This window comes from Rhinolophus hipposideros (genome assembly GCF_964194185.1).
Source record: "Rhinolophus hipposideros genome assembly, chromosome: 10".
Classification (NCBI taxonomy): Eukaryota; Metazoa; Chordata; class Mammalia; order Chiroptera; family Rhinolophidae; genus Rhinolophus; species Rhinolophus hipposideros.
This window is the reverse complement of record NC_138056.1, coordinates 46438950-46454374: the sequence shown is the minus strand read 5'-3', so window position 1 is coordinate 46454374 and position 15425 is coordinate 46438950. Positions and strand designations below refer to the sequence as shown.

Sequence of the window (15425 nt, the reverse complement as noted above, 5' to 3'; positions counted from 1 at the left end):
CCCAAAATCAGTTCTCCTTTCATCACCATATATTTGACCCCCTTTACTCTCTCCTACCATCCCCCATCCCCCTTATCCTCTGGTAACCACTCTTGTCTGTATCTATGAGTTTTTGTTTGTTTGTCTTATTTGTTTGTTGCTTTCAGTTTTATATCCCATATATGAGTGAAATCATATGGTTCTCAACTTTGTCTGTCAGGCTTACTTCACTTAGTATGATAATCTCAAGATCCATCCATGTTGTTGCAAATGGCAGCATTTCATCTTTTCTTATGGCAGAGTAATAGTCCATTGTATATACCGTGTTTCCCTGGAAATAAGACCTAGCCAGACAATCAGCTCTAAAGTGTCTTTTGAAGCAAAAATTAATATAGGACCCGGTCTTATATTACGTAAGACCAGGTCTTATAGTAAAATAAGACTGGGTCTTATGTTAATTTTTGCTCCAAAAGACACATTAGAGCTGATGGTCCTGCTAGGTCTTATTTTTGGAAAAACACTGTATGTACCATACCTTCTTTATCCAATCATCTATTGAAGGACACTTTTGTTGTTTCCATGTCTTGGCCACCATGAATAATGCTGCAGTGAACATAGAGGTACATAAATGTTTTCAGATTTTTTGGGTAGATACCCAGAAGGATTGCTAGGTCATACGGTAATTCTATTCGTAATTTTTTTTAGGAACCTCCATACTGTTTTCCATAGTGGCTGCACCAATTTACATTCCCACCAACAGTGTATGAGGGTCCATTTTTCTCCACAGCCTCTCCAACACTTGTTATTGTTTATAATCACCGTTCTAAAAGGTATCTCATTGTGGTTTTGATTTTCATTTCCCTAATAGCTAGTGAAGTTGAGCATCTTTTCATATATCTGTTTGCCATTTGTATGTCTTCTTGGGAGAAGTGTCTGTTCACGTCCTCTGCCCATTTTTTAATTGGATTGTTTTCTTGTTGAGTCAGAAAATTTTATTTAGGGAAAGAAAATTGCGTGGAGCCTCATTTACCCAGCTCTGTTGATATGACCTTGGTCGCCTGGTGCAAAAGGGAAGAGCACGGGCTCTGGGGTGAAACGGTTTGAGCCTCAGCTCTAGTATTTTCTAGCTATGAGACCTTGAATGAGTTTCTTAACCTCTCTGAGCCTCAGTTTCTCTGTAGAGGTTGTCAGGATTCAGGCATTCAGCAAGCAGGTACTGAATACCTACTACCTACTACGTGCCAAACAGTGTTCCAGGACCCATTGAGAACAAGACCCAGCCTCTGCCTTCTTGGAGCTTTTAGTGGGCCAAGTGTAGTAGTGCGTGGAAAACACTAAACAGGACACCATGATGGAAGTGCCCATGTGTCCACTGTCCACTGTTGTTACTCCATCAGTTCCTCTCAGTGAGGCCCTGATCATTGCTTTTGTTTTAAATGACTGCAGAGTGCTGTCATGCAGTGATAGCCTTGAGGTTTGCTGGGTGGGTAGAGCTCCTTCTCGCCCTTCTGTCTCTTCCGTCTGCTGTGCTCCTTTTCTCTTTTCTTGGTGCATGTGTCTCCAGTATAAACGCTTTCTTCTATGTCACTTTTAGGAAGAGCTAAAGATTCCAAGGAAACTTCCCACGTTGATTAAAGGAGGAGCTGTATTTTCTATACTTCTCTGTCAGGCCAGAGAATAGCTACAAAGATGCAGAGGTTATACCTGTTTCAGTTCATTTGGATCCAACAGATATATGTGTTTGCTGTAGTAATGACAGTTCAGAGCATTTGCACAGCTTGGTTAACTAAGGATCTCTCTCGAGTATGACCATATCTAGTCCTCACAGTGGCCCAGTAAAACTTTTACAGCCACCTGGGCTTTTCTTTTCATAACACTTAGCCCATGAATTGTCATTGCTGGTTTCCTAAGTGTCACTCCTCTGGACTGGGAGCCTGTCAAAGGCTCAGTGAGTCACCAGTGCCCCAACACAGAGCCTGGACCAGAGTGGGCTTCCAAGAAAGTGTGTTGGATGGCTGCACGTGAAATCAGGCTGACTTCTGGGTGCCAGGGATGATTGGGTGCCCTGATTGGTGACACACAGCAGGTACGTTCTTGCCTGGAGGCACACTTGGTAGGTGGAGCAGTTGTAGCCCAGGGCACTGAGGTGCAGCCGAGGTGTGAGAACAGTGCTCACAGAACCCAGAGGAGCGAGCAGCTGACTGCCAAGGGTGGGGGAGGCACAGGGGTTCTGGAGAGACCTCCTGGAAGAGGTGCCCAGCCTTACAGCTCCCTGACCATGGAGTCACGGTTCTTTCCCAGGGCCGGCTGACAGATGGAAAAGGGAAGACCATCGATTGCAAGGATGCCATCTTCATCATGACGTCCAACGTGGCCAGTGACGAGATCGCACAGCACGCATTGCAACTGAGGCAGGAAGCTTTGGAGATGAACCACAGCCGCATCGCCGAGAACCTTGGTATGGCATATGGCCTGAACTGTTGGCAACTGGGCAAGGGCCCAGGCCACGAGCACATCTCCTGGGGACAAGGATGGCACTGGGGTCCCAGGCCTTGGTGAGGGTCCAGGTGGGCAGTTTTGTCCATAGCTGGCAATGACCAGACACCAAGAACCATACCAGATAGTGGAGAGAGACCATGCCCTCACTTCCTCAAGAAAGTGACAGGAGGGTTGCAGACAGATGAATGGACAGAGCCACCCCAGGGTGAGGGGCCAGGAAGAAGCTAGGTTCTTAGGGACCCGAAGAGATGCTTACTCAACAGGCAGAGATGCTTTGGTGCAGTGAGGGGACAGCTGATCAGAAATTATACAGAGATGGACACAGCCTTTTATACACAGTCTACACAGGGAGACTTCCTGTGTAGATGGGCTGGAGAGTGCTGGAAAGGAGGAGTACATCAGGGAGAAGGCCACGTCTGTCAGCTTTCCATTTGGAATTGAACCCACCAGCCTCCTTCTTCCAAGTTAGAACTCAAGTCTTGGTCCTGACTCCCTTTCCTTCCCCTCTCCCCTCCCTGACACTGCTTCCACCATAAGGAACCCCAGGTTTTATAGCGCATGAGAGCTGAAAGGGCCTCAGAAAGTACCCAGTCCAGTCCTCTCATTGTTCAGGTAAGAAGCCCAGGCCAAGGCCCAGAGAGGCTGAGGTGTTGACCAGGATCACATAGACCATCAGGGGCCAGAGCTCTTTTCATAGAGACCGGAGGGCAGGCCCATTTCGCACAGCCCCCTGTGGCAATAGGCAGTTTCTGATTCTGTCTCCACAGGGGATGTCCAGATGAATGACAAGATCACCATCTCAAAGAACTTCAAGGAGAATGTGATCCGCCCCATCCTGAAAGTAAGAGGTCTTTGTCCTTCCTGATGGAACCTCAAATGAGGGGATTCCCTTAGCCATTCTAAAGCTGTGGAAGCCCCCATATCTTCCCCATTGGGGTTCAGTAATTGCCTTTATCCCCATCTGGGTCACTGGTTCACCCCACCCCTTATCTGGCCCCGCAGGCTCACTTCCGGAGGGATGAGTTTCTAGGACGAATCAATGAAATCGTCTATTTCCTCCCCTTCTGCCACTCGGAGCTCATCCAGCTAGTCAACAAGGAACTGAACTTCTGGGCCAAGCGAGTAAGAGCGGGGACTGCCCGTGGGTGGGGATGGACCATCTGCCTGTCGGGAGCACCACCTCCCAAAAGGTGGAGCACGGTGGTGTGGGGCCAGGGGCCCTGGGGCACACAGTCTCTCACTGGCCCAGGCCTCAGGCATGAGTGGGGAGCAATGGGAAGCACTGAGCCACATGCAGGCATACTCCTGTCTGACCTTTCTCAGGCCAAGCAAAGGCACAACATCACGCTGCTCTGGGACCGCGAGGTGGCAGACGTGTTGGTCGATGGCTACAACGTGCACTATGGAGCCCGCTCCATCAAGCATGAGGTGAGCACAGGAGACAAGTGAGGTGCCCCCACACCCAGCCCCTGGGCTCCCAGTCTGGAATTGTTCATACCCAGAGCAGATGCCCCTTGAGAACCAAAAACACAAGATGACCAAGTCAAGCCCCTTTCCAGAGGGTAACCGAGAATGAACCCCTTCCAGATGGGAAACTGAGTTGGGAACCTCAAAACTGACATCACTGAGTCATTTGCACAGTCCTGCAAGCTGTGTGTGATTAGTCCTTTGCAGATGACAAAACTGAAGCTCAGCGTAAGTACTTGTCCCAGCAGTAAGTGACAGAGCCTGGCCTCCACGCTCAGGCCACAGGCTGGCCAGACCTTGTCAGTGACGACCTCTTCACTTGGCATCTGCAGGTAGAGCGCCGTGTGGTGAACCAGCTGGCGGCCGCCTATGAGCAGGACCTACTGCCAGGGGGCTGCACTCTGCGCATCACTGTGGAGGATTCGGACAAGCAGCTACTCAAGAGCCCTGAGCTGCCCTCACCCCAGGCTGAGAAGCGGCCACCCAAGCTGCGGCTGGAGATCATTGATAAGGACAGCAAAACCCACAAACTGGACATCCGGGCACCACTCCACCCTGAGAAGGTGTGCCACACCCTCTAGCTACCTGCGTATACGTGCCCTCAGCCTCCAATAAAGGCCCCTCGGCTGTGGCATGGCAACTGACCGACCTTCCCCTCATACCTCTCTCTCCTCTCCACCCAGCCTGAGGCCTCTTGCCTCCTCGCAGCCCCTGCAAAACCATTCCTTAGCTTCAAAGTCCAGAGCAGGAATTTTGTCCTCCCCTGGCCCCTTCACTGTGGGTCTAAAACTTGCTAACAAGTCTCTAAGAGGGAGGTCCCTTATCTCTGTCCTTCAGCATGATCCCCATGCCCCATAGTCTCTGGAACATTATCGTGTTCCCTGAAAGCTCAGAACTATGGCAGCTAAGAACAGATCTGGCTGGAAGATGACAGGGACCAGACTGTGACCTGCCACCCTGTGCTGGCCCTCAGGCAACTGAGTCCCCAGAATGTCTCCACGGAGAGTGGGGAAAGAGTGCAGAGGCCTAGACACAGAGGTTCTGCAGGTTAGGCTGTAGCTACCTCTTTCCCATGCCCAAAAATTCCAAGGGGAAGGGATCCATAGAACCCTTCCACTTTGCACTGCCATATCATAGCTACTGTTCCTCCTCAGCCCGTGTCTGAGCTCAGGCCAGACCAGATATCCCCAGCCTTGGAACTAGGCCAGCATAGGACACCTCTGGGAGGAAGGCTGACTGGGTCACTACCCCCGGCCTACTCTGGGACTGGACAGTAGTACCAAATGACCGAGCAAGCTCCGCTCTCTGGGGCCTCCTTCAGGGGACTGACAGCATAGATGTGGGGAGTGTAGCGGGAGAGCTCGGTGGCCATGAAGGCTGCCTCAGCCCTGTCTGTACTTGTCCCAGCTAAGTTAGCCTAGAATAAACAGCTCCCTCGTGCTGTATCCATGTTTCAGCCTCAGCTTAGGAAGTCACAGCAGGATCTCGTGTGTCCTCGGGCAGCGTCTGCAGTAGCCCCTACCATGGATGACCACCTCGCCACCTTCCCCCTGCAGGGCCATTTTGGAACCCTCCTTTGGTGTTAGCTCATCTCTTTCAGGAAACGGACGATGGGGCAGGATTCAAAGTCCATTGGGTGATGGAAGAATGTCATAACAAAATGGTGGGTATAAGGCAGTCAGCGGGCTCCAGGGCGCAGGCTCCAGCAGGTGCACAGCAATCACCAACGAGTCCCTCCGGGAGCCGTGTCTGCTTTTCCCTACTTCAGTTACTGCTATTTTTTTTCTTCTTGTCTTGAAGTAATTTTAGACTTACAGAAAGTTGCAAAAATAGGAGAGTTCCCATAGATCCTTCACCTAGCTTCTAATATTAACATCTTACAAAACCATGGTATAATTATTAAAATCAGGAAATTAATAGTCCTACAAACTAATCTGTTTGTAGGACTAGACATTCAAATTTGACCAGTAGTTCCATTGATGTTCTTTTTCTGGTCCAGCATCTAACCTAGGATCCACATTGCATTTTGTAGTCTTGTTTCTTTCATCTCCCTCCACCCGTGACAATTCCACCCTCTTTCTTTGCCTATCATGACCTTGACACTTGAAATGTCCAGGCTGGTTATTCTGTGGAATGTCCCTCACTTTGGGTTTGTCTACTGTTTTTACATGATTAGATTGAGGCTCTGCATTTTTGGTGTGACTACCCCAGAAGTGATGCTGTGCCCTTCTCAGTGCCTCGTAGCAGGGGATAAAGTTCACTTTGATCACATGGCTGAGATGGTATGTGTCAGGTTTCTCCACTATCAAGTTATAAATTTCGCCTTTGAAATTACTAAGAATCTTATGGGGAGATACTTGGAAGTTGTACAAATGTCTTATTTACCCTTAGAATTTTGCCCACTGATTTTAGTGTCCTCCAATGGTTCTTACTTAAGCAAGTATTACTGTCCTGTTTGCCTAATGATAACTAGCTGTTTCTTTAGTCCATCTATATTTATTCATTGGTATTCTGTAAGGAACACCTGTCTCTTTTCCTCCCATTTATTCAATAACTTGTATCAGTATAAACTAATAGATATTTGTTTTCTTCTACGAGTTATAATCTAGTACTAATAGAGTTTATTTTGTTGCTCGTTGTGGCCTAAATTTGGCCATTGGGAACTCTTCCAAGGTGGCTCCTTTGTTCTTTCAGCATTTCTCCCATCTTCTTCTTTTTTTTTTTTTTTTTTTAGCACTTTCTTACTTTCTAGCACCACAAGATGTACCAAGCTCACATAGTTTTCCTGTCCCAGCCCTGAGATGAGCCATTTGTCCAAACAGCTCCTGGTTCCTTTTATTTGAGAATGGTACTTAGAAAACAAGATCTGGTCACTAGGTGTGCGCATTGCTATTGGACTGTCATTGTTTCTAGGTCCTTTCAGCAGAGAGCTAGGAAATATATGTATGTATGTTAACGTATCACATACATCGGAATTTATTATGTCTCTCCATCTGTATATTATCAAAAGCCATGAGTTCTTATTGACGATACCTGCAGTTCTAATCCAATACCATAGGATTTGTGACTGCCATTATGATTTTACTGTTCTTTTCCTGCTTTGCCTCTCCTGTTGTCTGTTTATTTCTTTTACTCTTACACAGATTTATCTTAGAGGCTCTCATTAAGTCAGTCAGTGACCATCCTGTGTGGAACATTCCTATTGGATAAAGTTCTTTTGCCTGGCTGTCAGTCCTTTGGTTCAATTAACTGGCCAAGAGCAGCGGGCATATAACTCAAAATCAAGTACCTTTTTTTTTTCAAGGAGAGTGCAGCTCACAGTGGCCCATGCGGGGATCAAACTGGCAACGTTGGTGTTATTAGCTCCATGCTCTAACCAATTGAGCTAACCAATCACCCCAAAACCAGATAACTTTTATATAAGAAAACTCAATAGCCACCTTTCTGAAAAGAGGGTAGAGGACTCTCAGATTCTGAGGAACTTAAGTATCACTTCTAGGGTGATACTGGATCTCCTAGGTGATATTGGACCATACTTATATACATCCTAGGCAATACTAGGTAATACAAGTAATACTTGCATTACTTGTTCTATGTGTCTGTTTTTGTTACTAGAATGTAAGCTCCAAGAGGACAGATACCCAGTTGTTTAGTTCTGTCCTATTCATGGAACCTGGCTCAGTGCCAGTACATGGTGACTGCTCCAGGTATTGGGATGAATGGTGGGCCCTGTGGCGCAGATCTTCACAGTAAGTTCCAGGACAGAGCACTGTTAATTTGTTCCCTGAGCACATATTTGTCATGTGCTTGTGGCTAGTCAGGAGGACCTTCCAGGATTGAACCTTTGAGCAAATGGTGCAAAGCAAGACTCAGGTACCTTGAGTTTGTTGGAATGCATAAGGCTGAACTTGGAAATGAAAACATAACACCTGTATTGTTCAAAAAGAAAAACTCAAAGATTCATAATGAGTATTTTAGAAATTTAGAAATAAAAAACACATTTAAACCATAAGAAAATAGGAAATGGGCTAATAAAGTTAATAAAGTAGGAAACTAAAAGAATAAAAGCATAAATAGAAAAATGATTCTTTGAAAATACTAATAACATAGATAAAACCTTCTCAGCCTAATAAAAGGAAAAGAGCAAAAAAAAAAAAATGAAACAAGATAAGGAATAGACAAGTTACCAAAGAAGAAATTGGAAAGATGATTAAAAATGTATCCTTTTAGAAGATTGTATTCTTTTATTCAAACTTTTTTATTGATCTATATATGGAAAAGTGCACAAATCATAAGTATATAGTTCAGTGAATTATCACAAAATGAACAAACACCACTGTGACTATCACTCAGCCCAAAAAAATAGATGAGTTGTAATTTTTTTCCCCCGCCGCACCCCGCACCCCCGACTCCAAGTCAAGCCATTGTTTCCCAGTCTAGTTGTGTAGGACACAGCTCCCTGGCCCATGCTGGTGGTAGTAGGAGCCTTGCACTCTCCCTAGCTGAGGCGGTTGGTCGCCCATCACAGGCCGGCCGCTCACAGCAGCTCTCGCCGGCTGCCGGCCGCTCACGCTGCCCACAGACTGCTGGCTGCTCACGGCAGCCCAGCTCCAGGCTGAGCCATTGTTCTCAATCTAGCTGTAGAGGGTGCAGCTCACTGGCCTGTAATTTTTAATTATTATATAAACTGCTTCAGACCATGGGAAAAGATTAAAAGATACTCAATTGATTTTTTAAAGGCCAGTGTACCATTAATACTCAAACCTGGTAGCCTAATCTCACTTATGACTATAAATGCACAAATTCCAAATAAAATAAAATTGTACACTGTGATCACATAAGGTTTATTTCGGCTGTCCAAGCCTCAGTATCAGGAAATCTAATATAATCCACTACATCAAGAATTTGAAGATTATTTAAATGATTATAGATTATTACTAATGTTAATTTTCTTATTTTGATAATATTAGGTAAAAGAACGTCCTTGTTTTTTTAAAATATGCAATGAAGTATTTAGAAATTAAAGGCAAAGACAATTTGCAAATGTCTCAGAAAACTTTAAGTTATATATACAGCATGCACAAATACATATATGTGTATACATACACATACATATATACACACAGAATGGTGAAATGAAAGTAAAGTACTAACATCTGGAAAATCTGAGTAAAGGTATATACACAGGAACTTTTTGTATTGTTTTTGCAACTTTTCTGTAAGTAAAATTATTTCCAAGTAAAGTTTTTTAAATGAAAGGCGATAAATTTTATTAATATATGCTGAAAAAGCATTTGATGAAATGTTACAGTTTTGAATATGATTTGATAACTAAATAAAGGAAATTATAAAAGGAAATTATGCATCAAGAACCAATAGCAAATATTTTTAATTGTAAATACTAAAGCTATTTCTATTAAAGTCTGAAATAAGACAAGATTCAACATCGCTTTAAAAATTTAGGTGAAAACATTTAGGCAAGAAAACTAAATAATGGATATAAATATTGGAAAATAATAATTATCTTGTTTTGCGGATATATGACTGTATTTAAGAAATCCACGAAGCTGTAGTAAAACCTATTAGCATTAATAAGGAAATCTGGTGAGGATCTAAATAAAAGACAAATTTACAAAAAATCAAGTTTTTTCTATTCTAGCAATAATCAACTAGAAACAGTAACAGGGAAAGTATTTCATAATTGCAACACATAGGTGTATATAGTTGTTTATATATACATAAAATACCTCCAGAAGAGGGGAATTGGGTAGAGAGAGGGGGAAGCAATGGAAGAGAAAATTCACTGTATTCATATTTACACTTCTAAATGTTGAATCATATTAATGTGTTACCTATTCAAAATTATATAACACTTAATGAATTTAACAAGAAAAGAAAATCATATTGAAGGGCTTAAAACAAGATCTGACAAATAAAAAGACATACTAGGTTCTTGGAAAGGATGACAATATCATTAAAATGTCAATTCTTAATTTATAATTCAATGCAAACCTAATTCGACTCAGCATTTTTTAGTAATTAAATACAATTAACTAAAGTCATGTTACCCTACAGTGTGCAGAGGTGAAGCTCTATGGAGCTGTTGTTTTCTGGATCTAGGCTTTCAGGAGACAGGAGTTACTACCGCTGTCAGTCCCCACAATCCCACTTGATAATGTGCAAACTAGAGAATAAGTCCATTCAGCTACCGTCAACATAGCCCTTGCTACAATTATGAGAGGAAGGAAAAGAGAGTTACTGCCTGACTGGAGTGTAGACTATGTGGATGTGGAGAAGAGAAAGTGGAAAATTAATCTAAAGAGGCAAGTTTTCTGATTTCATAGTGCCTTGAATGGTATGCTAAGAGAATGAAATGACCATATTTGTGTTTTTAAAAGACCCTTTAATTGTATTGTGCAGAATGGTTTGGAGTGACTTCTGACCAATATACAACAGATGGAGTAGTTCCAGGTAAACTCCCTTCCCACCTCAAATATAAAAATATTGGACAGGTAACCTGGGGTGGGGGTGGGGAAGGAAGGCAGGCAGAATGTCCAACACACAACTGGGCTTGAAACTAAAATATAGGAAATCCCAAAGTGCCCCAAATGAATGGGAACCCCAGATCAGGGTGTGTGAGAGGAGGCCAAGGAATTCATAGAGACTTGGGACCAAAATATAGGCTGAGTGCTGGGGCTTCAGCATGGAGACGGGAACCTCAAAGGACCATTTCCTTGTGAGATGAAGATTAGAAAAGCACTGCTGAGGGGCCTGGGAATCAGTAGGAAAATACAAGAAAATCTTCCATCACTCGGGGATGTAAGTAGAAAGAGTCACAAAGAAACCAATACATTTTTTGTTTTTGAGAGTATGGTCCAAATTCACAATACCCAAATGTTACTAGGACGTCAAGATGAAAAACACAAAAAGCTGGTCCTAGGCCAGTGAAACCTATAGGATCCCACAGAAGCAAACAAAACTATTTTGTAAGGATGTTCCTGTCTTCAAGTTTTCACAAAGGAACCTGTGGAAAAACAAGTCCTATTGAAAATGCGCTAATAAGGAAAACTTACAAAAAAAAAAAGGAGGAAAGAAGAAAGGAAACCACATGAAGAAAAGGAAAAGTCAGCAGATGCAGTAAATGGGAGAATTTGCACTCTGAGAATTGTAATATAAGAATCTGAATCTAAAAGAAATGTGTTTAAAATGTTCAGAGACATAGAGGGAAGACTATAAATCATAAGGCAAGATAGAATAGTATGGAAAAAGGTGAAATTGAAAAAGAGCATTCTGGGTGTTTTTCTCAGATTTATTTCAACAATTTATTGTGGTCCTAATTGATGTAAGTATTAGATACCAGGACCACTAAGGACTCAGATTCTTAAAGAAGAAAGATTTGGGTCCCCCACTGGGCAAAGAACCCCTAAGGATCTAAGGACTTGGGGAATATGGAATTGGTAGTGGAGGAGGGGACTCACCATTGTGCAGGGCCGTGAGCAGTTGCCCAAATAAGGAATGTAGCCTCCTCCACAGTCCCAGAACTATGCTCGCCATCCTCTAAGTATCATCATTCAAGTCTAATCCCACCATGCCTCAGGGTTCCCAAGAGGTCTGAGCCTCAGTGGTCACCCACCACCACGTCACATACTGCTTCCCAGCCCTGTGCCCTCCAGCACTTACCTTCTATAATCAGCAAGGTCTTCTATGTAAGCACCTTCTTACTGGAATGTTTGCTTCATCTGTTTACCTTTACTGTCCTCTAATGTCATTGCTTATTTTTGGCTGTTCCCTAAGATGTTGCTTCCCCTGTAGCTCTCTTAGGCGGGTGCTGCTTTTATTGTCAGACCCAGGAAGTGAGCCCTCACTACTTCTCCATGATTACTTCTCATCCTTCCAGGTTTTTGTGTTTTGTCTTTTTAATTTTGCAGTTTGACTCTTCAGCCCTTTTGTTGCCCTACCTATCTCTCAATAACTGTCCCTCATTCAAGGAAGATTTTAGCCCTTGTATCATTTTCTTCCCCAAAACATGGTATCATTCTTTGTGGCTTCAACTTCCCATGAATGACTTATCCAACACCCTGCTTTCCTTACATTTAGTGAACCTTTCCTGCCTCTGCCCACCTTAGGCGCCTATGTCATGGTCACATCCTAAATCTTATCAACAGTAACAGCATTTCCTCCAAAACCCCCATCCTTCTTTGGCCAGTCTGTTGTCCAGAGGAAATAATTTTTACAACTCGACAATAAAAAGACATCCTAATTTAAAAATGGGAAAGGGCCTGAATAGACACTTCTCCAAAGAAGATATACAAATGGCCAGTAAGCCATCAGTTAGCCAACAAGGAAATGCAAATCAAAACCCCAATGCGATATCACTACACTCCCACTAAATTGGCTGTAATCAAAAAGAGACAATAACAAGTGTTGATGAGGATGTGGAGAAACTAGGAATATAAAATGATGGACCCACTTTGGAAAACAGTCTAGCAGTCCCTCAAAAGATTAAACAGAGTTTCCATATGTCCCAGCAATGGACATATAATTCCACTCCTAAGTATATACCTAAGAGACATGAAAATATAACCAACACAAAAGCTTATTTGAATGTTCAAAAAAAAGCCAAAAGTAGAAAACGCCAATGTCCACCAACAGATGTGTGGATAAACAAAATGTGGTGTATCTGTACAATGGATGATTATTTAGCCATAAAAAGAATGAAGCACTGATTTCTGCTACAACATGGATAAAACCTGAAAACACGCTAAATGAAAGAAGGCAGTTACAAAAGAGCACGTGTTATGATTCTGTTTATATGAAAATGTTCAGATAGGCCAATCCATAGAGACGAACATAAGTAATGGTTACCCGGCGTTGGGGAAGAGGAGAGTGGGCATGACTGATAATGGGTAGGGGTGTTCTTTTTGGAGTAAATGGAAATGTGCTGGAATTACATAGTGGTAATCGTTACACAACTTGGTGCAACCATTGAATTGTACATGTTAAAGGGTGAGTTTTATGATGTGAATTGTCTCAATTTTTAATATCAAAAAAATTATATCAATTTAAAGAAAAAATCTTTTAGAAAGTAGGTTTTTCCAATGTATCAAAGTTAAACGTCAAGAGAATGGGAAGATAAGCCATAAACTGGTAGAAAACATTTGCAAAACACACGTCTGATAAAGTTCTGGTATCCAAAATATACAAAGAACTCTTAAAACCCCACAATAACAAAATGAACATCCAGATTACAAAATGGGCAAAAGATCTGAGCAGACACCTCTTCAAAGAAGTGATACGGATGGTAAGTAAGCCTATGAAAAGGTGCTCAGCATCATATGTCATTAGGGAATTGCAAATTAAAACAGGATACCGCTACCCACCTATTGGAAAGGCCAAGATCCGAAACACTAACAACACATGCTGGTGTGGGCGTGGAGCAAAACGAACTCTCAGGAATGCAACATGATACAGCCACCTTGGAAGACAGTTTGACAGTTTCTTAGAAAACTTACCATACTTACACCACGTGATCCTATAGTTGTGCTCCTTGGTATTTACCCAAAAATGTTGAAAACTGAAATCCACACAAAAATCTGCACACAAATGTTTATAGCAGCTTTATTTATAATATCCAAAACTTGGAAGCAACCAAGATATTCTTCAACAGGCAAATGGAGAAGCAAACTGTGATACATCCAGACAATGGAATATTATTCAATGCTAAAAAAAAGTGAGCTCCCAAGCCATGAAAAGACATGCCAAAACTGTAAACTCATATTACTAAGTGAAAGAAGCCAACCTGAAAAGGCTACCTACTGTATGTTTCCAACTATAATTCTGGAAAAGGCAAAACTATGACGACAGTAAAAAGTATCCATGGTTTCCAGGAGCTTGAGGGCATGCAGATGAATAGATGGAACACAGAGGAATTTTAGGGCAGTGAAACTATTCTGTATGATAGATAATGGTACATGTCATACGTGTGTCAAAATCCATGGAATGTACAACAAAGAGGGAACCCTATGTAAACTACAGGGGGAAAGCCTCTTGGGGTGTGGGATGGTATGTGGGAATTCTATACTTTCCACTCAATTTTACTGTGAACCTAAAGCTGCTCTAAAAAATAAAGCCTATTAATTTTAATAAGTTAAACTATGTTCTAATAAAGCTTTATCAAAGAGGTCAAGGTTCGTATTTAACAGGTTAAAATTACAAAACTGGTTTATCTGGGCATACTCAGACACAAAATAGATGCTTACCAGGTGCTTGTTGGAAGAACAAATCACTCGCTAAGCTTTCTGTGGCATAATTTCATGATTTGGGTTTCTATCTTTGATGGTTTCTCCCCATTACAGTAACTTCTCATCCAGCTGGCTTTTTCGGGCAAATATACAATTATAATTTCCTGATGACTAAAGCATACCTGCTTAAAGTCCTCACAATGTGGCCGTTAGTGTCCCCAGAGTAATCTAAGAGTTAGGCAGAGCAGCACTGTCTTATATGATCTAGGTCTCAGAAGTAGCACACAATTATTCCCACCCTGCTCTTCATTAGAAGCGAGTCTATGGAGGTTCCTCAAAAAATTAAAATAGAACTACCATACAATCCAGCAGTTCCACTTTAGGGTATTTATCCAAAGAAAACAAAAATTCTTAACTTGAAAAAAATACATGCAACCCTCATGTTCACTGCAGCAGCATGTATTAGGTTGGTGCAAAAGTAATTGCGATTTAAAAGGTTAAAAACTGCAAAAACCGCAATTTTGCACGAACCTAATACAATAGCCGAGATATGGAAACAAGTGTCCATCAGTGGATGAATAAATTGTGTGTGTGTGTGTGTGTGTGTGTGGTGTATACACACATGGTATACACCATGTGCTTACATTGGCAGCTCTGTACAAACAGCTCGGTGAGGTTTCATAACCTTGGCATATCAGTGTCTCACAGCTGTGTTCACGTCAACGTGTGGCGGTGTCTTGCTGAGTGGCGTTCATTATTGTGTGTTTTTGTGTGCCATCACGAGAATGAGCTTGAATTACAGCAAAAGAAAAACCATTAAATTTTTTGTTCAAGTTGGTAAGAGTAGAAGTGAAATCAGGGACCTGTTAGTCCAAGTTTATGGGGATAATGCCATGAAGAAAATGGTGGTGTACAAATGGATTAAACATTTTTCTGAGGGGAGAGAACGCGTCACTGATGAAGAGAGGTCAGTGCGGCCAGTAACGAGCAGAACTGACAAAAACATTGCAAAAATTTATTGAATTGTGCATCAAAATCATCAGCTGACTGTGAGAAGCATAGCAGACCAAGTACACATTGATAGAGAAACAGGAAAATCTTAACTGAAAATCTTGGCATGAGAAAGGTGTGTACAAAAATGGTCCCGAAGGTAGCTCATTGATGAACAAAAGCAAAGAAGAGTCAAAGTTTACCAAGACCTTTCAGAGAAGAAAGATGATGTTTTGGGCCATGTTATCA

At 42.5% G+C, this 15425-nt stretch overlaps 1 protein-coding gene across 2 annotated transcripts in view; it reads left to right on the top strand.

Annotated features, from left to right (window-relative positions):
* CLPB (ClpB family mitochondrial disaggregase) overlaps positions 1-8103 on the top strand; it is a 136992-nt gene extending 128889 nt beyond the window's left edge. Inside the window, exons 12-17 of one of the 2 annotated variants that reach the window (XM_081062572.1) lie at positions 2281-2437; positions 3246-3319; positions 3481-3600; positions 3802-3906; positions 4278-4508; positions 6122-8103. In XM_081062572.1, the coding sequence (XP_080918698.1) occupies positions 2281-2437; positions 3246-3319; positions 3481-3600; positions 3802-3906; positions 4278-4508; positions 6122-6199 (765 nt within the window). In that variant the 3' untranslated portion in view covers positions 6200-8103. Of the gene's footprint in view, positions 1-2280; positions 2438-3245; positions 3320-3480; positions 3601-3801; positions 3907-4277; positions 4509-5545 lie in introns of both variants that reach the window. The other variant, XM_081062571.1, reaches the window with a different exon arrangement.
* The last annotated feature ends 7322 nt before the right edge of the window (positions 8104-15425 follow it).